This window comes from Belonocnema kinseyi, chromosome 4 (genome assembly GCF_010883055.1).
Source record: "Belonocnema kinseyi isolate 2016_QV_RU_SX_M_011 chromosome 4, B_treatae_v1, whole genome shotgun sequence".
Lineage (NCBI taxonomy): Eukaryota > Metazoa > Arthropoda > Insecta > Hymenoptera > Cynipidae > Belonocnema > Belonocnema kinseyi.
The window spans coordinates 34,434,712-34,461,379 of record NC_046660.1 but is presented as its reverse complement, the minus strand read 5'-3'; the positions used below and the strand labels follow the sequence as shown (position 1 = coordinate 34,461,379).

General features: G+C 28.3%; 1 protein-coding gene across 1 annotated transcript; it reads left to right on the top strand.

Moving 5' to 3' along the window:
* Nucleotides 1-11,266: 11,266 nt before the first annotated feature.
* On the top strand, nt 11,267-26,248 carry LOC117171747. The gene is made up of 5 exons (XM_033359343.1): nt 11,267-11,622; nt 15,029-15,220; nt 22,457-22,579; nt 22,724-22,852; nt 25,942-26,248. The coding sequence occupies exons 1-5, from the start codon at nt 11,601-11,603 to the stop codon at nt 25,965-25,967; spliced, it is 492 nt and encodes a 163-aa protein (XP_033215234.1). The 5' UTR covers nt 11,267-11,600; the 3' UTR covers nt 25,968-26,248.
* The last annotated feature ends 420 nt before the right edge of the window (nt 26,249-26,668 follow it).

The window sequence follows — 26,668 nt, the reverse complement described above, 5'->3', positions numbered from 1 at the left end:
ACATTTAACAAATTATTTGCCTTCATTGGATGCTGAAGTTATAGTCAGTGGAAAGGAACTCTTAAAATTCACTTCCAAAAATTAGTTTGGTCAATCTTAACGTAAACCAATCAGTAATTTTTTTAGTCAATTGCATTTTATTTCTCTTTAAATGTCGAATATGTGCAGGGTATTGTGATCATTCGGGGATAGTAACCCCATGGTTTAGGCAACAAAAAAGAATTTTTTTCTAATTTTTCTCTATAAAAATTGACATTTTTATTAAGCCTGCAAAAAATCTATACTGTTATAAAGTTATCCGCAAATTGATGTGGACGTATTTCAGAATTTTCTTTGAAAAAAGTCTTTAGTGGGTGAATTACCCCAGTATTCCATTTATTAAAGTATTTAAAAACAAAAAAAAAACAATTTTATCTTATTTTTGCAACCCGACGGTGAGGAACTATGGGTGCGGGTTTATATATTCTGATCGAAGTGGAAAAAACTAGAATTCCCCCTTCTAATTGTAAGAGGATAAACTACCATCACATTAGTTCTAATTTCAAATTTCATGCAATGCTCATTATTATTTGTAATAAATACTCAAATTGATATGCAACAGAAATTTATGTTGCGTAAGCCAAGGGGGTGAAAACAATCCCAAAATTTCACGCCAAAAAACAGAATGAAATTTTTAGCTATAAAAATACACATAACTGAAAAAAACAAACTGCCAATTTATTATGAGTCATTCAGTATTGTAATCAATCCCGCAAGATGCTTAATTTTTTGCATTTATTTTTTAAAACGTGCTAAGTTAAAGAAGGTAATTATCGAAGAGATTATTTCTATATTTGAAAACAATTTCAATGTTTGGTGGAACCTTCGTAAGGGTATTAAACCATCGGCTTTCAAAAATAAGCTGAAATTGTGTATTTTTTGGTAAATAGCTTAATAAATTAAAGACAGGGGTAGTTTGTCCATTCTGTTTCTGGTGCCCTAAAATATATAAATTTGAAGAATTAGTTCCAGAAAATTGAAATGAGTGTAAAAACATTCCTGAGCAGGAAAAATCGTTTAATTTATTTAAGGCTTAATTTAACTTCCTCTAAAAATGAAGAAAAGTGAGCAACCTGTTGCTATAAGCCAGAATCATGGGACATTTTTTTATTTTGCTTTTGAGGTCGGGAATCACTTTACAATTAATTTGTGAAACATATCCTAGTATGTAAAATTTATCAATTTGTTTTAAGGGTTTCTTTAATATTCCTTACGGATTCAAACAATGAAAATGACATTTTTTAGCAACCACTACCTATTATACCATGAAAATGACGATTTCTTGTCAGCGGAAATTTGTCTAAATTTTTCAACGAAACTCCTTGATCCAAAAAGTAGCTAAAAAATTTAACTAATTTCAAATGGCCAACGAATCAGCATTTTTTTAAGATTAAAATGTTCTCCCATTAAAAAAACACATTTGGCAACAACATGAGAAATATGTCTCTGTTGAAATATGGACTTGAATGTTTTCAAGCTGGCTGTATTTTCAATTTTTAATAGACGAAACACGAAATTCGCTGATTTTTAACAGCTTAGATTTTGGGAGATTCTTAGTATGAAATCTCAGCAAAGACAACCGCTTCGGTGTATTATAAAAAACTACCCATTTACCTGAATATCTTTCAACATATGATGGGGTTTTACTCTTAACCCTTAACAGGACCCGTCATTTTAGTTGTTATGAAATTTAAATTTCCTGTTTTGAATCCTAAAGGGATATTAAAAGAGTCCTTAAATTAATTTCAACGAGTTTATCTGATAGAATATGCTTTGAACGTCTTTTGTGAATTTATTTCCGACCCCAATATTGTGAAAAAAAAACCTCATGTTATTAGGGATTGCAACTAACCGTAATAAAATACCCCCTCTTCCCCAATCTTGTACGTAAGTTATGGTTTACTTAAATAATTAGTAAATTTTTTTTAAATCCCTTATTTTTCCTTGACTATTGACTCATTTTCTCTGCCTTTGCTACCATAAAAGATGACTTTTAAACAGAATAGAGGAATTTCAACCAAGTAATTGAATTTTTATAAAGAATTGCAATTGACATTTAAACCAAAAGAAATGAAATTTCATTTTAAAAAATATTTCTCAAATAAAAAGACGAATTTTTTCTACAGAAATGAATTTCCAAACCAAAAATGAGAATTCTCAGAAAAAAGCTAATTTTGAACATAATAATTAAATTCTGATTTAAACAGATAAACCCTTATTTAAAAAAATAATTCAAGAATGAGATTAACTTTCGCCAACGCAGTAGAATTTTCAATTAAAAAATAATAAATTTTAAATAAAATAGTTCAACTTTCAACCAAGGAAATTTGGCAAAAAAATTGAATGGTTAAATTTTTAGTTACTAAAATTAATTTTTGATTTAAAAAATCGAATATTTAGCTGAAGAAATGAAATTTAAAACAAAAAATTTATTCTTCTAACAAAATAAGATAATCTGTAACAAGAGACATAAATTTTCAACCAAATATTTAAATTTTTAATGGAATTTTCATACAAAAAGTTTAACTTTCAACCAAAATAGACAAGTTTACAAAAAATGTATGAATTTAAACTAAAAAAGATAAATTTTCAGCAAAAAATAGATTAGGGTAATTTTATCTTAAAGAAACATGTTTTCCAGCAAAAAAAGCTAATTTGCAGTGAAATAGTTACATTTTTAACAAAACACATGAACTTCTTACTAAAAAGATTACGTGCCTATAAAAAAAATTTTGTTAAATTTTTAATTTAAAAGATTAATTTTCACAATGAAAGGAGTAATTTTGAAAAAAATGAATGAATTTCCAACAACAAAGATTAAATAAAAATACAATTTTTGGTTAGAAATAATATTTTTGGTTAAAAATAATATTTTTCAACAGAAAATTTTATTTTTAGAAAAAAAAACACAGAAATCTTGAAAAAACAGTAGAATTTTCAACGTCAAACACAAAATAATTATTTTTTAATTAAATTAAATTAAAAGAAGATAAATGTTGAACAAAGCGTAGTATAGTTAAATTTGCAGTTCAGAAAATATTTTTTGATAAAATTGAAAAAAATAGTTAAGTTTTAAGAAAGAAAAATGAAGATTTTTTCAATGAAGTGCTCATTTTGCAGCAAAACGATGCAAAATACGAACAGACACGAATCGAAAAAAGTTGTGCAACGAAAAAATATATACAATTTTGTTATTGATAACTTTGTATGGGATACACAGTTTTTGTTTCATGTTTAAACCCCAAAATTAATGTTGAGGAAATCAATTTTTCTATGAATATTATCATTTTAGTTATCAATTTTATTTATTTCTTTTTTGCTTGAGGCTTTCAACTATTTCATTTGAAAAATTTTGTGGTACCGCTTTTTTGAGATGTCATTTATTGTTTAGAATTCATTTTTGCAGTTGAAAATTAATTTCTTTGGTTGAACGATAATTCTAATAGTTTATATTTTAACCAAGAATGAATTTTTAACTAAAGTTTGTGCTATTGATTTTCCACCTACAAACAATAATTTAAAAGGAAGAGAAACTGACAAAATAACTCAAATTTCAATCAAAGGAATTTTTGACAACCAATAATTTTTTAACAAAGGTGTTCAAGATTCCACCAAAAAGATGAATATATATTAATATACATTAATATATATTAAATAATACATTAATTTTCAGCCAAATAGCAGAGGTTTTTATCAGATTATTTCCGTGCCAACAATATTATAGTAATATTTTCATTTAAAAAGAATGAACTTCTAACCAAAAATATTTGATGTTTTTATTGATCTCCAGAAATTCAGTTTCATATTTAAGAAAAAAATGAGAAAATAGGAAAAAAGGCGAAGTGTCCTCAAATAGGGGAAAAGGTTGAATCTTCTAAAGAAGGGAAAATTTTTAAATAATTGTTTAGAAACAATAAAAAAAACAAAAAATAAGCGTGAAAACTTTCCATTTTTCAAAAAATTATTTCTTATTTCATTTACTTATTTCACTCACTATTATTGTTTAGTAATTGCTTATTAAATAAATACCTACTTAGCGGAAATATGTGAATTTTTTTAGAACTGTAAATTTTAGTTTAAAAAAAGGCTATGAAAATTGAAAACATGAGAAATCGATATGCTAAAAAAAGAAGCGAATGGATTCACAGATTTAACTATTTTTAAACAATGAGATTGCAATTTCCTGAAACATAAAAATAGGCTAGAAACACAAATTGATTTATTTGTGTGCATATAAGACAGGTAAAACGCACATTCCGCTTCCTTGTTTTTTATTTCCTCATATTAAAAGCGTAAACAAATTAAAATTGCAAAAAATTTATTAACGAAAGCTTATAAAAATTTTGAAACGAATGTCGACTAATTTAATAAATTATTATATCCGATAAATATAAATAAAATAAGTCATCTTTACTTTTATTTATTTTCTCGATGGAACAGCATACACTTGACACTTTATGTTTAACCGCCGTAGAGACATTTTTTATGAACTAAAAAGCATGAAATTCCTAACAGGATTTTTTAAGAAAAATGTTTCCTTTCAAGCTTTAACCCTCAAATATATTTGATATCAACTCGAATTAAAATTTGAGATTAAAATAAGAGTTTATAACAAATTTGTAGATCATTTTTTATTAAACAAATTTGGTCTTTTCATACCTATGTATCTCTTATGCCGCTTTTATAAAAATTTAACTTTTTTATATTTGATATTAATTTTTGCAATCAAAAGAATGTACTAGTTATATTTGAAAATTATTAGTAACAAATCTGCAGATCCTTCTTGAATGAGTAGCTTTTATCTATTTATTTATTTTTTATTAATAATTTTAATTACAAGTTTTTGAATTTATTTGTTACGATTTAAATTAAAACTCTGCATTCCATCAAAAATTAATTAATAACCATTGTTTTTAGCTTGTTTTTCTGGATGAACAACTTTGGTTAATTTTTTTTTCTTAACTTGCGTTCTTCGTCAAAAAATTGAATTTTGTTAAATTTTAATCTTGTTTTTTACATAGCTTGACTGCAAAATGATTATTTTAGTTGAAAAAAGTTTGTTTCTTACAAATTGATCTATTTTGTTATATTTAAGAAAAGAATTATTTTGTTAATTAAAGTTTAAGGTAACTGTTCTAAGTTTGCTTGATCATTTATCTTCTTCAGTTGAAAATTCAACTATGTATTTGGTTGAAAATAAGTTTTCTTATTGAAAATTAATTTTTTTACCAAAAATATAACTAAATTCTTCTATTTTGTTTATAATTTGTCTTTTTATTTGGTAGAAAATTAATTTTTCACGTAGGAAATTTATTTATCTGTTTAAAAATTACTTTTTTAAAGTGTAAATTTATTTTTTTACATTAAAATTTAACTACATTTTTTGTCTACATTTTTGTATAGACAGTTAATATTTTGGGTATAAAATTCAACTATTAGGTTGAAAATTCCAATATAAATTAAAATATATGGTAGAAAATTAATAAATTTGTTACAAATTATTTTATTTTGGTAGGAGATTAAGATTTTGGGTTGAAATTTTATTTTCCTAATTGAAAATTGGATTTTTTTATTGAAAATTGATTTTATTGAGGAAAAATGGAACCATTTATTTTTTTTTCGAGTTTTTTGTAGACGTTTAATAATTTCGGTAGGAAATTCATATATTTCGTTGAAAATTTAAATATTTCGTTAAAAAATGATTTTATTTTGTTGAAAACATATTTTTCTAACATAAAATGAAATTTTATTCTATTTCTTGTTGAATTCTTATCTTCTTTAGTTGAAAATCATCTGTTTTGTTGAAATTTGTTATTTTTTGGTAGAAAACTCATCTTCTGGTTGAAAAATTTGACCAATTTTGTGGAAAATTAATTTTGTTGTTGAAAATGAATGTTTTTCCTAAAAATATACATGTTCCGTTTTTTCTGGAGAATTGTAGAGAATTCAGTTTTTGAATAAAATTCGTATGTTTTTATGTTGTAAAGCAACTGAAATTTTGTTCAGAGGAACATTCAATTTTTTAAAATGAAAATCTGTCTTTTTAGTTTAAACCGTATATTTATTTATTAATTTATTACTATTAATTTAGTTTCAGGTTTTAAATTTAAGTGTTGTCTGAAAAAATTCATTGTTTTTGGTTGAATTTAACTGTTTTCTTCTGAATTTAAAATAATTTTTGGTTAACATATAAACTATTACATTTATACTTTTAATTTTTTCTTGACCTTCATTTAAAAAAAAAGTTCATAAATTTCTTAAAAGTTTACTTACGCAGTTCAAATTTCAATTTTAAAAGTATCAGTTTCAAACAGAATTGTTAAATTTTCAATCAAAGAGATCCAAGCAATATGACATTTTTACTGAAAAAGATGCATTTTTAAACCAAAAAGACAAATTATAAATTAATTTAATTTTTCAATGAAGTCGTTAAATTTTTAACCAAAGGCTTGCTTTTTTATTCAAGAAAGATGCCATTTGTACTAAAATAGATGAAGTTTCCATTTTTTCAATTAAGATAAGAGTTGAATTTATATCCAAAAAAGATTTCAGGTGACTCTTCAGTACCATAATATGAATTTTAAGGCTTTAAAAAAAAGTGGCAAAGAAATAATACAATTTTAAAATTAATAAATAAATAAAATTTAGAAATGAAAAGATAATCATCCGGAGAAAGCGGGCAGATTTTTTGTCAATAGTGTAATAACGGCTGGGACGCGAGTTCTTATTTCGAAACAACAATTTTACAGTAAATAATAACTTATTTATACTTTGAAACCTCTGTTTTATATTTATTTTCAAACAATTCAACAAAATAGTTTTAAGGTCACACTGAGGTCACCTGTTTCCCAACAAAAGGACGAAAAATATTATATTTGTTATTTTTAATTATTCAAGTTTAATTTTAACAATTTTCTCGAGGTTAAAAACTCTAAAATTTTCGCAGAATTTAAAGAAAATTGGTGTGAAAATTCAGATAAATTCAAAAAATATTTAGAAGGTTACGCATTAAAAAAAAGTTGTAATACTTAAATTTTGATAATATTTTAACCATTTTGAAATTATGCGTAATTTTTTGAAGATTTCGCAAGAAAACTTGAAATATTTTTTAAAAATTTCAAATATTCTTAAAGGAAAAAAAATTTCTTTGAAATATGAACTTTGAATACTCATCTCTTTTAGTAGAAATTTCATATTCTTTGCTAACTTTGCTAAACATTCACATATTTTATTGAAAAGAAATCTATTTTGACCTAGGATTTAACTATTTTATAAAACATTTGTCTTATTGGATTCAAAAATTTATTTTTTAATTTAAACAAATTTTTATATTCACAATTTAAGCATATGTTTGAAAATTAATTAATCTATTTTTGTTGAGGACTTAAATACTTTGCTGAAAATTGTTTTTTTTTGTTTTCATTGAATTAAAATCTTTTAAATTAAAAATTAAAATATGATTCAGCTGAAATATAAATTATTATATTTTTCATTTAAAATTTAGTCTTTTTCCACAGAAAATTAATCTCATTGGTCGAAAATTCACTCTTTTGATTGAAGATTGTTGTGATTCAGTAAAGGATTTACCAATTTCGTAGAAAGCAATTATTGATCTGTTAAAAGACTGATTTCCTGATAAAAAAATAATGCACGCGATGAATCTCATATTTTTATCTTTGTCAAAATTTTCATTCCACGGCGAACATTCTTTATGATTACTCAGCAATCACGCAGTATTGATTTGCGCTCTTGATACAGGCTTCAAACGCATGATATGCTCTTTAATGTATAAATTACAAAAAATTTTATAAACAATTTACTACATTTCGCGATGAATTGAACAAAAAATTGCAAAAAGATGAATTTGCTGGAAAAAGCTTGCACTTTGAAGCTACATATTATTTAGATATTCCAATAAAATAATTTTGAGGATAACTAAGATAAACAAATACATTTCTATCGTAGGTTTCTACAGATAAAATTTTCCTTTTTTAAAGTAATTTCTTTTGATACATGAAGAATAATATTCTACTACAATGCATTGTCATTCAAAAACATTATTATCATTGTATTTCAAAATTCTTGTAAGCATGTTCAGATTAAAAGATTTTGTTTACTTATCTGATTTTTTTAGACGAAATTACTTATTTTTATCTTAAAAATTATATTTTTACAAGAAAAAGTTTCTTATAAGTTTTAAATGTGCAAAAATTTTATTTGATTCGTAAGAATTGATAAATACCATGACAAGGATTACTAAATTTTATGAACATCCGTTTTTTAATTTTGTTGTTGTTATTAAATTACTTATAAAATGAAAATAACTGATGATGGGGATAAAAAAAATGTATGTTGAAAACTGTGAATTCTTTATAATAATTGTTGATAGAAATCAAAAGTATTGTTAAAGATAATTTCTTGGATAAATATTATTATTCTTCGGATGAATAAAAATGATTCAATGATGTACAATTTATTTATTTATTTACAAAATATTATTTTTAAGATGAGTTAATAATTGACTTAGAATTGCTTCTAAGAAGTATATGTAAGTCACTAGAACGTAATATTTTTAAACCAGAAATATATTTGAGAGAAAATATAAAAAGAAATTCGAGACAACTATTTTACTACACTAGTATTATTAGTTCTAAGCGTTCAATTCCTTTATAATTTTGCATATTCTTTTTTCTATTTTCTATGCAATTTCAAATACAACAAGGACCCAACAAGGAAAGCACTGGGAGCACGCTAAAAATAAAACTACATTTAACTACTTTGTTGAACTTTCGTCTTTTTGGGATGGGTTTAAATGTCTGTCATTTATAATTAAAAAAATGTATCTTTTAAAATAGTAACCATTTCATTTTAAATTTGAAAATACAATTTCTTTTTAAAAACTGAATTGTTGAAAAATCAAATTTTGTCGAAGATTCATAAATATACTTAAAAATTTCTCTTTTTGTTTAAAAATGCAACTATTTTGTTGTTAATACTTCTTTGTGGACGATAATTATTTATCTTGGTTGAAAATGTATCTTTTAGGTTTTGAATTAATTTGTTTTGGTTAAGGATTCAACTATATTTTCAAAAATAAAATTAATAGACTAATGCTCATATGAAATTTTCCTTTTGTAATAAAAACCATTTATGCCTCAAATTGAGAAACTACAGGAATTGAATAAATAGAATTAAAAGGGATTTGAATTAATATTGTTCGAGATAATAGAAAGGCATTTAGTACATTTGTTTTCCATTGTCACGTATATTAAAGTGATACGTGTAGATTAAGCATACTCTTAAAACTTCAAGAATATCAACTGAAGCTAAGCTATTTCATCGCAATAAAAACGCGGTTAAAAAATAAAAAATCTACAGATCAATCAAAATTGAAATGTCAAATCCAAATATCAGCTATATATGAAAATTTGTATTTCGCGAAGTAATGTTTTTTGAACATATATTAGCATAAGATTCAACTTATTGGTAGACTTAAAGATTTAATGTGAAATTATTGGGACATATAATAGATAAAATGTTGAAATAAAGATGAGCAAACAAATTATGAAAACTGTACCTTTATTTTTTCCAATATACGAGTACGTTCCAAAATAAGCGTACGCCATCGCGCGGGCAATCAAGCTCAATATTACTCAATCTTTAACTTGATTTGCAGAGACAAAAGAAAAGCTCGTTGATGGCATTATATTTGGTGGCTTAAAAATTACAGAAATACATTTCTTTTTGCAGAATTAAGTACACAGTCCAGCGGTTCCAGTGGCTCCAACCCCAATCCCAGTGGTTTCAACCCCACGCCCGGCGGTTCCAGCTCCAGCTCGAGCTCCGGGGTACGAACTGGTGGTAAGAGTCATTTACAAACTCAAACGGAAACAATGCGAGGCCACACGGCAGAAGTAAAACTTTGGTGAATTAAGGTAGTTCACGCGAGATTTCTCTTTTCTTAGGAATTTTCTTAAATTATCGCAATAGTATGCAGCGACCATGCAGTTTTCAACTCAACGTTGAGTCTATCAAGTTAGATATTATCTACTGAAAACAGTACCTTTCACATATAGGTCCCATATAACAACGAGTTAAATTAATACACTTTTAATTGTAGCATCTAAACAGTTCTTACCATTTAGATTAGAAACCAGAGATGTATAGAAGAAGATAAATTTTTCTTCAAAAATTGCAATTTTTTCTTGAGTTTAATGTAAAAGTTATAACTGTACAAAGAATAATATTTTTATTGACGCGAGAAATATAGGACAAAGAAGTACTGACGATTTCCCAAAACTGTTTGCTTTACTGCTAAAGGCGCTTGTCAAATTCACGTGCGTGAGCAGCTTGCCCACGGAGTAATAATAAGGAGACCGATCATGCTGTACAAAGCGTCTCGAGTCTTGACTGCGTGAACTGTACATTTACTGCCAGACTTATACGGTTGAATCCAATGCCCACATCCAAGGGGACATGCACACTGTGATTTTCCATCTCCTTTTCTCCCGCGAGAAGTGGGCGAGTGATTGTCGCATTGAATGGCAACTAAAAACTGAGGTTATGGTCCCGTAAATATTGTCAACCGAGTTTGTCAATATACGTGCTTATTTATTACTGCGTTTTTGTACAGAAATAAGTTAACAAATTGTAACCTGGAAACTATGGGTGAGTAATGCATATTTAATCGTAATCATTAAATGATATAAAATGTACAGATTGAATAATGTGACAGTATAATATTAGGTAGAAGTTTGCTGCCTGAGCGAAGCGAGGGCTGCGTTCACACGAGTTGCGGTCGTTGTGTTACATTCCTAGTAATGCACATTATTTTTCATAGCAATTCTATTGAAAATTCAAGTACAGTACCTGTACCTGTAGACCCTACCTTTCTGCAGGTATTGAAACTCGAAGTTTCATTAGAGGCGATATGAAAAAAAGGTACATGAAAAATCGTGATGTTTGACGCTTTGGAAAACAACACGCCATTTTTCTGGTAGATTTTTATTTTTCAAATTTCCAACGGTTAACTTTACTTCACTTTGCAAAAACTTTGGCAAAAAATTGATGTAACCTCAATTTCTGCCGTTGTTGCGGTTTTTAAGCACTGGTACTCACTCGCACACTTCTCACTTGAGAAAAGGAGATACCAAATCACAGTGCGCATGTCCGCCTCGTTGTGAGCTCGACTTCAAGTGTCAGGTCTGGCAGTAAATGTAAAGTTACCCGAGTGACAATGTATGTACGGAAATCGGTCTCCTCAATATTACTCCGTGAGGTAGCCATAGCCATTAAACTTAGTGTGGTGTTGCCACGCTGATTGCTTCACTAATATGGGATGTATACGTATATTATAGGTTTGTTTGTGTCTTGAACGATAGTGTACAAACCTAATCAAAATTTTTGCTAAAAATTTGGGAGAAAGGCAATGGCGTTTTGGATCGACCTGAGTTTAAACTTTTGGAGCAATTTCGCGCTCGTGAACTACCTTAAATTTTGAATTTGTCGTACAGTAAGAAAGTACTGTAGCTGCTGCAAACAGAGATTGCTGACCTTCAACTATGACAATGACACGTTTTCCTCGTAAGTTTGGTTAATTGTATGCATGTTTAGAAAACAAAATTCAACATTATCAAAAACAGCACAAATATATTAAAAGCAGTTACATAATACTTTATTATATTACATTATACTTTATTATATCCTATCATAGAGTGGAATTGCATATCATAGCAGTTTTACTATTTTGAAAATATTGAAAATGTTATATTTTTTTTTCTGGAAAAAGGTCCTACCTATCTAATACGTATTAATGTAGCTCTTGAAAAATACTCACTCACTGAAAATTGTGAACACTTTACATTTAGCTTTTTCATAATCAAGCAAAGTTAACAAATACAAAATTTTCAAATTTTTTTGTGGATAAATTTAATTTCTCATCTGTCACGGATCAAAATATCTTAATACTTATAATTACAGCCAGACCCTTTAATAGTGCTCCCTTCTATGGCCTGTCCGAGAATTGACGCTGCGCATCGGATATGAGTAGTGTGCGGGGATCGCACGACGTGCGCAAAGAAATCCGTTTTCAGCCGAAGCGGCAGTCAATTGAGTTATTTCCCCACCACCATTAGCCGCAAAAATCGCACTATAAAAGGGTTACACTGTAACTTAAACAAGCGAATAGATAGTATGCATCCCTTTTAAGGAAAGAAATTCGTTGACCTCTGATATATAAAGAATTGAATTATCAGACATTGTAAAGTCCATAAAATTGTTAAATCTTAATATTTTATTTTTTTATGAATAGTTTAAGGTAACAAATAAAAAATAATCTTTTATTTTTATAGAAAAAATTTATTTATCATCTTATAATTAACAAAAAAGCTTGAAAGACCTAATAGAATAACTTCAATCATTTATAACAACGCTAAACACTATGTGTTAATAATACTTAATAGTTTAGTAAGTCTCATAAGCTAATTCGATATATGAAACATTAAAAAGAATTTTTTTTCTTTAAAAGAGAGAAGAAGTTTCTATATGTTAATCTATTGTTTATAATAGAGATAATTCTTAACTGTTAAGAAGGTTTTGCAGCAAAATAAGCGTGATAAGCTATTTCGGGGTGTGTGTGTGTGTGTAAAAGGTAGTAAAATACATATCCGCGCAAAAAGTATGACAATTTTCTTTTGGTTAACTTACATTATTTAGAAGAAAAATAAACGTCACGTTTTAGCAATATTTAATATTTTTTTTAATCCGTCAAGCCATTTCGATACATATTAGAGAGAGAAGAATTTTTTTGCACTTATTTGCAATTATTTTGATAGATATTGCATTAGATAAGGAATATTTTTTTCTGTAAATAATACAAGAAGATTTCATATTTATTGACTCGAGTTATTCATAACAGACTCAAGTTATTATTTAATTTATTTTTAATTATTACTAACCAAACTGGATGTTAAATATGGACAATATTTTGGAATTTAGTAAGACTAATAAGCTATTTCGATACATTTAAAATAAAATTTTCATGGAAAAAGGATGAAATTGTACTATTTGTTTACTTACATTATTTATAACAAAGCTAAATGTTAAGTGTTAAGAATTTGCTGTCGTCCAGTAAGTTTGAAGAGGTCTTTTGATACATATCAAGCGCAAAAGAATTTTTTTCGTGAAAAAAGTGTAGAAATGATTTACATATTTTGCCAATTTATTTATCATAATAAAATTGTACATCAGAAAAATAATTGACTTCTTTGTATGTTAAATTTATAGTCACAATTGATTGCAAATTAAGTGTTGAAGCTGAGAAAACAATTTTTTTTAAGTTATGCAGGAGTGGTTAAGAAAATTTAAAAAAAAAATCATTTTTATCGTAATTAAATCAACCGAATTTATTTTTGTTAATTTCTCTTGAAAATGATCTCATTGATTTCCATAAATCTATTCTGTTTATGAAAATTAGCAAAGCATAACGAATACACCCATATTTTGCTATCATTGAGATTATGAGGTAGATAAATCTAAAAAATCCAAGTAGACATGCTCACCAAAGGAATTTTTTGTAATTAGGTTTTTTGATTTATGCAGGAGGTTATAGCCTAGAAACAAAAATTCTTATTTTTTTATTAATTTTACAAGTCGGCTTTTAATTACTGACCAAAGGAATGAAAATGTGCGACCCAAATTCAAAATATATGCTATCTCGTCTACTTACTTGGAACTCGGCGACTTTCCTTAATCAAACTCTTTTCGCTTTCATTCAAAAAATAATAATCTAGAAATTCAAATCTAAATTTTAAGTAACAAGCTTATTTAAAAAACTAAAAAAAAAACCAACAAACCTAAAATTTTGTGATTTTTAGGCAGGTACAGTTAATGAATCCAATCTCAGCTGCCTCAAACCAAAATAGCTCAAAAAATAAAATATTGCAAAAAATCACAATTGGCCGCTTAGGAAGACTCCTTTTTATATCCTTATCTATACAATAATATTTAACAACTACAAAAAACAACTCCTGGTACATTTAAATAACACTGTCGCAGTCACCTGAAAATAAAACAATCATAAAACTTACTAATTCAAAATAATCGCCTCAAAAATCTTCCTAAGACTCCATTTCATATCCTGAAACAGCAAACTAATTAAAAATTAAAAATATTCGCGCCAGACTCCTACCCATGACTCTCATTTATATTCTAGTTCACATAGTATATTTTATTAACCGTGAGAACAAACTCTTATATATTTACCTTTTTCATGGGTACAACAAATAAAATTTAATTTCAGCAAACATTTAAGATACCTAGACAGCGCAGAATAATATTTTTAATTCTGCATAAAATAAAAAAATGTGAAAAAATGCAATTCTCTCAAACTTTAGAATTTTGCAGATAATGATTTTTTAACCTATTTTGCTTGCGTGCGTTACCAAGATTTTGACTTATCGGCTTCACATTCAGTACACTCCAAGGAGATCCTAATGCACTACTTTTAGGCATAGTATTGTTTGCGATTATTAAGACCAATTTTTGCGATTATTAAAATCAATTTTACCGTAGGTGTTGGCTTCCAGCACCTACACCCAAGCTCTGGTTTCACAAGGAACATATAAAGACCCCAAAAGTCAGCATCCGTGTCCAAAAATAGTACAAAAAATTACCCAAAATTATTAAATGAAGAAAATGCTTAAATTCCGTTGTAGAGGTTTTAATGAATTGTTTATGACAATTCATTTTTTAATTCAATTAATAACGTATTTTCCTTTTTTAATCATCATTTTTAATTAAAAGCGAGTTTATTTAAGAAATTTTCTTTTTAATATAAAATCATGTTCTTTAAATTTCAGATTTTTGTCCATATGCTTGTTTATATATTATTATTGAACAGCAAATTATGTTTAAAAAATTTTTTAAATTTTATTTTAGGCGTGTTTGATTTCTAGTTCATCAATAAAATTCTCCGTTTTAATTTTTACAGGAAAAAAGATTATTCCAATGGAGGTGACTTTAGAGGAAGCTAAGACTAAGAAGGATGGTCTAGTGGTGATGGTTGCCGGAACGAAAGGGCTCGGATTTCAGATAATAGAGGATGGAAAGCCTCGGGAAATGGACCAGGTGGAGTCTGACCATTTTTATGAGATAAACAGGAAAAAAGTTATTACTAGTCCAGGTATAAATTATAATAATGAATCTTAGCTTTTCATTTGGAGCTTTATACTCCTCTTCCATTCTGCCTCTGAATAATCACCAGGGTTGTTCAATAGAGCTAGTAGTCTCGCGCGTGCCACGCAGCACGCCTAACCATTTTGTTTTATGGCAAAGATTAAACTAAATGCTTATTTTGTCTATGTCATCCATACTTAATAAATATTACAAAATATTAGTATAAATTAATTAGAAGGCACCACAGGACGAGTTCCATACATTTAACTGTAATGAATCTTTTATAATAGGATTCAAACAAATTTAGTCTTTTTTTGGTGAAAAAATAAAATTGAACTCTTTTATTCCAAATTGGATTTTTCAAGTTAAATCTGATAGGTTCAAAATTGTAATAATTGTTTGAAAATGCAACAATTTTGTGGAAAGTAGAATTATTTTGTTGAAAATTTAACATTTTTATTAAGATAATCTTTATGGTCGAAAGTCAAACTTTTTGGTCTGAAAGCGAGGTTGAGAGTACAACGAGTTGGTTAAAAATTAATCTTCGTAAGTTGAAAATTAAAATAATTGGTTAATATTCAATTATTATTTAAAAATTTAAATTAATTTGTTGAGATTTCAACTATTTTTTAAGTTATCATTTGATCGAAAATTAAAGTACTTAACCTTTAGAGAACGGGGGTGTTCGAAATATCGACCACCCAATGCACACTAACTATTTGATGTTTTCGGGCAAAATTTGGTGTGTTGAATAAGAGGAAAATAGTGATAAACATCCTGGAAACTTTTTGAACCTGATAATCGTCATTCCAAGGTCAAAAAATTTTTTTTGGACTAAAAACTCGGTTCATACATTTATCTAGATGCGCTGAGTACGAAAATATTCGTTAGCGCACATATAATATCCATGAACTCTTCATCACAAAATGTCTTTAAAATTTCATCAGGAGAACTTTTATTATCTAATCCAGCATTAGGCTGCACACCATGATTTTCATCAATGAAGGAATGTATGATAGGATTGAAAACACCATTTTCCGTCCAATCGAGGACTTTCAAGGTATTTTCGAGACGTATTCCAAGAGGGGGATCGGATTCATCGAGTGACTCTGTTTCACCAGCTTCATGAGATGACTCAAGTAGATCAGGTTGGTCAGAAGATGTAGATCCATTAGATTCATCCACAGACGCAAATGCATCGACTTGTAAACGCTTATCACTTCGTTTGCTTCGAGTAATGCAATCAGTTTCATTGATTGCCGTCGGTGCTGGTCAATGACACTTGTGGAAGTAAAAGAGATAATAAACATTTGCCTCTAGCCACACTCGAAAAACACGGAGTGAACATAGGGGCAATAGAGGATTTGAGAAACAGTTGATAGTTGTAAGTTGTAAGTTTTGCAACTTTCGGTCTGCACAGTGAAGGGGATAAGGTGAATATGTTGCAGATCGTTACTATTGATTCATAATCTATTACAATTAGAATTTTCGCAGCACATATTTATTTGTTATATTATTGCCATTTTTTGACACTATTGGTGAGAAAGAATAAAACTATTATCCAAACATTTCATTAGATTCTTGTCTCTGCTAAAATAGCTGAAAATTATGTTTGGAGTTGTAGCGAGTCCGAACCGGAGACACAAGACTCGGACAATGAAGAAATTGATGATCCTGATTTGGGAGATAATTGTGAGGGGAATCAAATATTTGAGGACGCTTATTTTTACCCATCAATCCAATAATAGACCAATAATAGACCACCTACAAAACAACTTTTCGGCAGCTTTGATTCCAGGCAAAAACTTATGCATAGATAAAAGTCTGTTATTATGGAAAGGTAGACCTCGATTTAAGCAATATATTCCCTTGAATAGAAATCGTTTTGGCATCAAGATTTTTTTGCTAGTAGACTGCGAAACTGGAATTATATCGGGCTTTGTTGTTTAAACTGGTAAAAACACTGATTATCAAGAAATTGTTATGGGCATTACTGGCGATATTGTCGTTCACTTCTTACAGCCTTATTTTCATAAGGGTCATGTTATGTATGTAGATAATTGGTATACATCACCTACTTTAGCAGAATTCTGACACGAACGTGATACAGGAATATATGGCACGGTAAAAGCGAACAGAAAGGGAATGCCAAATCTCGACAACAAATTAGCTCGGGGTGAAGTGCAAGCCGCTCATAATGATACATGGATGGCAATGAAATAGGAAGATAAACGTAGTGTTCGCATGCTTACAAGTGTACACCAGCTTGAATTTATCGCAACTGGAAAAATAATTCACCAAGCAAAAGAAGACATTATAAAACCAACATGTGTTCATGAATACAATCAAAATATGGGCGATGTAGGCAATATATAGAAGATGGAGAATTATCTATAACGGAATCAATGCGAAAAACAATGAGGTGGTATCGCAAGCTCTTTTTTCAACCTCTTGATCTATGTTTATCTAATTCTCATCCTTGATATAAAATGAGAAACGCAAAGCCGCTATCATTTCCTTCATCTCGATTACAGATTGTTAGATCGTTATTGGAACTTGATCCTACTGAAAGGTGCGCTTGCAACAATGATTCTCCTACTCGATTAGTTGGCCGACATTTTCCGTGGTATGCTACAAGTCGAAGGTGCCACTTGTACTCTTTGCGTAAGAATAAAAAGCAAACAATGTACATTTGTCTCACTTGTGATGTTCCTCTATACGCCGCACCATGCATCGAAGAGTATCAAACCCAAGAGACATTGCCATAAGGTCAAGCACCCCAACGTGAGCGGCAAGGGAACTCACACAAATCCAGCACCCCGAAGGGATCGCTTCTTCGCCACGTCCACGTTGTCAGTTCTGGGTCACGCTAAGAGCGAAATTCAAAGTATTTCTTCTATAAAATTCGATAGAGCTACTAGGTTTTTTTGAAAACTGTATTTTAGGAAGGCATCGTTCACCTTCGTTTAAGATAACAGGAACTGAAGAAGCTATTGTTCATCTTCATGGATGTAGTTAGAGTTCATTGCACTTTTGGTAGGAAAAAGATCGTCATTCTGAGGTTAAGAATGATGTCAAGACTTTTGCCACTATTTTTTTAGTAGTAGACACATAAAAACATGCATGTACCAACTTTGACGCTAAAATAGAAACAAATAAATAAATGTATCACTTGATCTTGAAATCTCGATTTTCAAGGTCACGTCTGCATTCAGGATTTTTTGCACTATTTTCTCTTACTTAGCGCCTCAAAAAACATGGGTTTGCCAACCATAACGCTAAGATATACAAAAATGACCTTGAGATGATGATTTTCAAGGTCAACGGTGCATGAAAACTCGATTTTAACGAAAATTTTCCAGTCCTCTAAAGGTTAAAAATGTTTCCCTTTGGATTGAAAATTCATCCTTTATGTTAGGAAAATCTTCTTCTTAGGTTTTAAAATGAATTTTTCTTAGTTGTAAATGAATTTTTTTGTTGAAAATTTAAGTCTTTTGGTTAAAATTTTAATTATTTGGTTAATGATGCAACTTTTTGGTTGAAAATGATTATCGCTATTAAAATTCGTCTTTTGGAGTTAAAAGTAATCTCTTTTGGTAGAAAACTATTTTTATATTCTCATTTGAAAAGACATTATATTTGTGTACAATGTGAAATGTCTGTCTGTCCGTTTGTTCTGCCGAAAGAATTATCAGATTGGATTGTCCTTCCGTATACTCTTTTGTTGTCCTAAACTAAAGGTCAACTTCGTTAGCCAGTCTTTTTGAATAAAAATTGGTAATGTGAGCGTATTTTGAAAATTTTTAAGACCACTGTTTTTCAAGATTCAACATTTCTCTGAACGGTTATTCGATTCTTATTACGATATTTCAAAAAGATGAGAGAAGAAAAAAGTTGCCTTTTAAATGGACAGCATAAAAAATGAAAAATCATAAATTCTTTTTTGCGGTCAAACTATACAAAACACGACAAACAATGGTTAAACAAGAATAATGCACTGAAAATAATCTTTTTTTGGTCACTTTTCGATCGGACGCGTAGTTTTTATTTTATTTTTAATAAACAATAATGTATTTACCTCGCGCTACGTGCTCGATCTCCATGCATAGACTTTTAAAACTACATATTCTCATCACAAAAAATACGGAACCGTAAAAGAAAATCTTGCTATTAAACGTTTCATTGCAACTTTTGTCGTTTTTACATAAACTACATTTGCTTATTTCGAATGTTTTCTTTATGATACTTTTTCTTCTCTTGCCATTTTTTCATATCGTCCGTTAGTTGTCTTAAAAGGTTCATTTTTCTGTGTTTTTTCGAATTTGATAAATGCTATCAATCTAATAATTTTCAAAAAAAGTGGTCTCAAAAATATTCAAAGTGCACTCACTTTTTGAACTTTATATCCAAAATGGCTGGCTAACGAGCGTGACCTTTAGTTTAGGATGCTAAAAAAGTGTACCAGAGGCGACACTAATAGAATGATTTTTTCAAAAGCTATCGTGCTGGCAGACAGACAGACATAAGTACATACAGACAGACCGACAGACAGAAACATTCATAACAACCTATTTTTCAGATTTAGGGGGTCTCAAAACGTGGAAATTTGACAGAAACTGTGGGGGGGGGGGTTGTCAAATTTTACACATATCTAATACCTTCTCTGATGAAAACGCAAAAAAAAAAACCATTAATAAAAGTTTTTTTGCTTTCCTTTCCATGAAAAAATGTTATCTATTTATTTTTGCTTAGCTTGTGTCGTGTGTCGAGAAATTTAATTTTTGCATTTTCAATGTTTTTTTTATACACAAAAAAACTACCTGCCCTACAAAAAAATCAAAAAGTTGATTTGATAATCTTGCAGGGCTATCGAAAAGTAAAATTTTTCTTTTTAAATACTATGAACAACTGTACAGAGATTTTTTTAATCATGATAAAATGTGTACTCTAAAATTTAAAAAATGGGCTTAATTTCAGTATTTTTGTCCAAAATGTCTGACTATAAAACTTGGCATTCAGCTTAGGACACTTAAAAAAGTGTCGCAAAGGCCAATCTAATAGATTAATTTTGTTCAAAAGTTATCGTGCACACAGACAGACAGACCGACATAAAGACAAACATAACCACAGACGGATAGACATACAGACAGGCGCATTCGTAAAAGCTTTATTTTCTGATTCAAGGGGTCTCAAAACGTGGACCTTTTGACAACAACTATTTGGGTCGAATTTTACACAAATCTAATACCTTCTGTGATCAGAATGTAAAAATTATTTGTTTTTCATGAATAATTTTTTGATAGTTCTGTTTTTAATTTTGATCGTAAAAAAAAGGATCAAAAACATAAAAAGTTTAATTTTTTAAAACCCCGCACATGAGACGAAAAAGAAATCAAAAGATAAAAGTTGTGATAAGAATGTGCCAACGCAGCAGGCAGATTTCTTTTCACTGTTATGATGTTTTTCATGATTAAAGTCAAAACTACGCATCAAAAACTGGTTAATAAAAAATTTGTAGCTCTTTTTTAAATGCACAATTTTTCTGAACTAATCATTTACCATATTTTGTATTTTTAGCCGAAAAATGTAATTATTGTATTTTTTATTATTTTGTATGCTGTCAAAATTAGAATTTTGGATTTTTCAAGAAAATTCTGAAAGTTGTTATAATAATCTTGAAGAGCATTCAAAAAGCAACATTTTTCTTTTCTTTACTTATTTCATATCGTGCGTTATTTGGCTTAAAACGAACTTGACTTTTAGTTTAGGACACTGAATAAGTGTACTGAAGGCCAATCTAATAGATTAATTTTTTCAAAATGTATCAAGTTTACAGACATACATACATGCATACATACATACAGATAGATATGCAAACAGACATACAGACAAATCTCCTACCTTCTCTGATGAGAATGTAAAAAGTTGCTTTTCCATAAAGTGGTTACAAATTTGCCATCAATAATTTTTTTGACAGGATTGGTAGTTTTTGTTGTAATTCTATAAAATAACATTATTAATGGAAATGTATGTTTTTGGAAAAAGCGATGCAAGGCTGGAAAAAATTATTTTCTTTCAAACATAAGAAATAAGATTAAAAATTGTAAACATTAATTGTTGGAAAAACTACACAAGTTGCAAGAAAATGTTTAATATCCATTTCTTAAATAGGGTTCGTACTTTTATAATTATAATAATTAAACAATAAAAATACTCTTGGTTCAATACCAATGCATATTATGTATGGTAAAAATATAAATTAATTGAAATGATAGATTTTTCCGGGTGACTGAGATTAAAAATTAATGCAAAATAAGGAGAAAATATTTTAAAAATCATTATAAATAAAATATGTACCTAATTTTGTAATATCTGAATAAGCCTAAAGTAGTTTTTTAAATACAGTAAAATAATAAAACACTTCTTTTTTTTAAGAAAAAGTCCTTAATTATAGTTATTTGTAATTTTTTTCAGCACCAAAGTACCAATCAAATTCCAGCCAAAAATTTTAAATCTCTATTTTCTACAAAAAGCCACTTTTATCATTATAAGGGTCTTATAATAAATCTTTATTTCACTAAATTACAGCTGTCGATGTTTTGAGCTTTAATTTTAAAATGTCTGTGGACAAATATAGCGGAAATACAAAGACCGAGCGCGTAGCGCAAGAATAATTTATTATCGAGCGCGAAGCGCGCGTGCTAACAGTCGCGCGCCCAAAACCCGCGAAAATTTGCGAACAAAGAAAATGCTAAGCTTATTTACGTACATCACTTTCAGCTTTCAAGTAACTGTTTACTTATTATGCTCGCACTTTTTTTGGCTGAGTTGTTAAGCTTTAAAGTCAGAGGGCTATAATCTTCTAACGGATAGTAGTGATGTAGGTTGCAAACTTCAAGATTCGCTCCTCCTTTCCTCTTTACCTGTCCCTTATTAAATAACACCTTTATTCACTTTTAATAGATTTTTTAGTTTATTTGACACTAAAGAACTTTGAAATGTGGATTGAAAATTTCTGAAAATAACTCGTCAACTAATTTAACAGATAATGTGGATTATATAAAATAATTGTTACAGTATACATAATTTATCTGTTTAGGAAAAAATTGTTGGGATTCAAAAAAATATCAAACCTACATTTCCTGGCAAATTATGAGCATATTCGCAATCCAGTATAATTTAGTATTTCGAAATTGAGCAATTTATGTCTACAAAATAATTAGTAACTATCTTTTTATTACAGAGCAATTTTTTGTACCGATATTCAAACCTGTGGACAAGCAGAAGGTAATGCGTAAAGATCCTACAACTGGCAAATATAAACGAATTGGAACAATCAACAGAAGAGGAGTTGCTGTATTATACAGTAATTAAAAAACTAAAATACCATTTGAAATAAACATTAGCGAACCCGGATAAAATATCTCACAATTTATTTTAGATACAGTTTAGTAGTTTTAAGTGAATGATTTTCTAAAACCATTAACCTAATTATTTCTTACGCAATCAGATAGATCAGATAGTCTCAGAAAGATGGATCGGTTGGACGATGATAACAATCCTGTTGCAATATATATAGCACCCAGATGGCGCAAACTGCAACCACCGAAGACACTAGATGCACTCCCTGTTCCAGAGGGTAATTATAAAAACTAAAATAAAATCTAAACCAAATATATTAAAGAACTAGGAGCTATACGCGCACCAAGGCGCGCGACTTCTTGTCTTGAGTCATACCAAATTAATGTTAAAAAACGAGTGATGATCCAAAAACTTCTTTATGGAATCCTGGTGACATTGAACGATTCTGAAACGTAATTTGCCTAACTTTGTACGTTTTTGGGGTTTTATAAAAGTATTTTGAAAACGAATTTGAAATATATGTCCAAGAAAAATTTGAAGCACTTTCTAAAAACGTCCTAAGTCACTTCTTTCCACTCTGGATGTCATAAATAAGATGTCCATACAAATCACACATAATTTGAAGGATACATTTCTGTTTCAATGGTCATATGTTATACAAGTAGTAATATAGAAACATGGCACAAAATGTTTGGATAACATCCTCAGAACTACGCCACTTTTTTCACCATTGTTTAATTGTTTTTTAATGACTTTTTTACTATCAATGATCAAACTTTCACTCATTCAATTTCATAATGCACTTTTTGCATTCACTTGTAGACAGTATTTTCCATTTATAAAAATATGAAGTTTTTAAGATTAACTACTGGATTTTTTTGAATTGATATTTTTTGCTTAAAAATTTAACTATTTAGTTTATAAAGTTCAAGACAAGAAAATATGAAATAAAAATAATTCAATAAAATTTAGACTAACATCGCATCCATTGTTCAAAGTATTTAAGTAAAAATGTATGACTTTTGTTAAAAATTCGTTTCCTTTTGATAAAAAATTAATCTTCTTAGTTAAAAATTCTACTATTTGTGTATAGATTTATGTACATAATTTATTGAAAATTCTATTTTCTTATAGAAAATTAATCTTCTTAGATGAAAATCCATAATTTTGTTGACAATTTAACTCATGAGTTGAACATTCAACTGTTTTGTTGGAAGCTCATATTTATGGATGTGGAAATCTACAAAATCCATCACTTCCTCTGAATAAATTCTTTGAAATCGATTAGAATATTTGAATATTTTAAAGTACATCTTATCCTTAAATGGGTTCCATAAAACAGTTTTATAAATTAAAAAGTTCCAGGAAATTCCTTAAAATGTAATTCCTTGGAATTACAAACAAAAAATCTGAAATCCTTGCAATTCTTCCAAATTATTAAAAACTATTTTTAAAGAAAATAAAAAATAAAAATTTAGAAATAGGTATGGAAAATAATGCAATAGGCCTACGGACTAATTTATTTTAAAAAAAAGTAACCAAGATTGTCTTTTTATTTTAAAAAGTGTTAATGGTGAATTTATTTTCAAAAGGTGGCTAAGCCTTTCAATTATTTTTGAATTTCTTGAAATTATTAAAATCTCTTTATAATGCCTTTAATAATTTTAAAACGTTCTAAAATATACCCAGTCCTACGAAATTCCTTCAAATTAATAAAATACATAAAAAATGTCTTGGAATTTTCTGAAATTCTCTCCAATATTTTCCCAAATTACTTGGAATATTTTAAAATCACTTTCAATTTTTTTATCCTCTAAAATCATAAGAAAATAGTAAAACCAAATGCAAATTCCTTCAAATATTTTAAGATACCTTATGATTATTTAAATTCTTTAATATCTGACAAAATTCATTACAATTTTTTAAACTCTTGAAAATTTTTATGATATTTTAAACGTACCCTGTAGTCTTTAAAATTCTTTAAAACTGTAGAGCGCAAAAAATGGATTTTTGTGAAGCTTCATAAATCTTGAGTTATGAAGGCTATGCGATTTTTTTTAAGTTTCACGCATAATTTTCTGCACGAACCAACTATTTATCTAGCGTCCTTAACGTAGCTAACGCGTTAATTAAATCTTCAATCCAAAAAAGTATTAACAAAACTTGTAACATTTAATATTTCTACCTTAAAACATTTTAATTTTCAATACATAACTGTTCAATTTTCAACTCGACAAAATACATTTTAAACTAAATATTTTAATTTTTCACCAAAAAGTAGATTTTTTTGCCCAAAAATACAAAAATTTTCAACTTATATAAAATTTTAAATTACAATAAAATAGTTGAAATTCATGTGCAAACAATTAATTTTCCATAAACTGGAATATTTATTATCAAAACGGTTAAATATTCGACTAAACAGATGAGTCTTGGACCAAGAAGATTAAATTTGTATTAAAAGACAGAATAATCGAATTTTTAACTAAGAAAGATAAATTTTAAACCACATAGTTGAAATCTGAACTAAAGAAGATAAATTGTTAACGAATCAGGGAATAATGAAATTTTCGGTAAACCAAATTAATTAAAATAAAAAGAGAGTTTTCAACAAAATACTTCAACTTTTAACCGAAAAAATGTGTTAGAACTAAAATTATAAATTGTGAACCAAACAAAATGAATTTTTAACAAAATCGTTTACTTTAAATTTTGCTAGTTTAATTTTTAAAGAAAAAGTTTATTTTTAAACCAAAATAGTTGAATTGTCAAATCAAAAAGACAATTTTTTCAACAATAAAATTTTTAACCACAGGATTTATTCTCGACAAAACAAACAAAGAATAAAAAAGTTATATAATTATATGTTTTTGAGACTTACTTGTTTCTGAATTTATTCGTGAGTTTCATTTGATAAAGGTGCCTTGTTTATGCATTTAAAAATATTTATATGTATATGTATTGCTATAATTTATGAAATCTTATAAGGTATTTTGCGGGGTGAAGCGGTTTCAGAAAAAGTCTTATTGTATCTTATATGAGGTAGGGGAGGCTGCAATTTCAGAGAAACACTTTACGCAATTTGTGGATGACCCCTAAACTTAAATTTCAATTTATTAATAATTACTTGACTCTTTTCAATTTTCCTTAACATGGCCTGATTTTTCCTAACTACTTTTAAATTCGCTGAATTTCTTTGATTTTCCGAAATTTTCTGATTATAATTATAATTATTAATTTTAAAATTTTAATATATTAATTTTAAAATTTTAAAATATTAATTTTAAAATTATTTATCATCATATATAAGTATAATTAGATGCTTTTTAATGGTCAAAATAATAAATATTTACATTTCTCTTACAGGAAGATCGCGGCTCTTTATTCACTGAAAGTTCTGATGAACTTTTACGAAAATTAGTATAAATAATATAACATGTATTGGATGGATCTTGTTTTAGTGAAGACTTTTGTGTATAAAATGGTTTGTAAAATAGTTTGTAAAATGTTTGTAAAATAGTTTGTAAAATAGTTTTTAAAATAGTTTGTAAAATAGTTTGTACAATCGTTCATAAAATAGTTTGTAAAATAGTTTTTAAACGATTTGGCTCCTCCTGGGGGTTTTTGCCACAAATGTGTTTTTCCGGCCGGGCTGCACTGTAGCACAATCGTATGGACGTGCAGGCAAATGCAGGAGCTTGTACAAAATAAAACATATTAATAGTATTTATTGTATTCTCAAGTTGACTAATTTCGCAACCCTTTTCTTTGTCTGACTTCACATATATATAATCAGGGAGAAATAATTTATTTTAACTCACCATGTGTCAGGCAATGTTCAAAATTTTTTTATAAAATTTACCAAGGTTTTTCGCAACGCCGTGGACCAAATACCGTTTTACCCACGCTTCAGTCCTTCTTCACTCGCTGCGAAATACATATTGCGATATTGTACGACTTGTAGAGAAAATAATAAAAATAGGGAAATTTTTGTTCAAAAAGAGTTATAAATTCATACATGAGAAATTGCATAAATAATGGATAATGGATTTTCAAACTGATGATGAGACAAGAAAATTTTGAGTAACAAAAA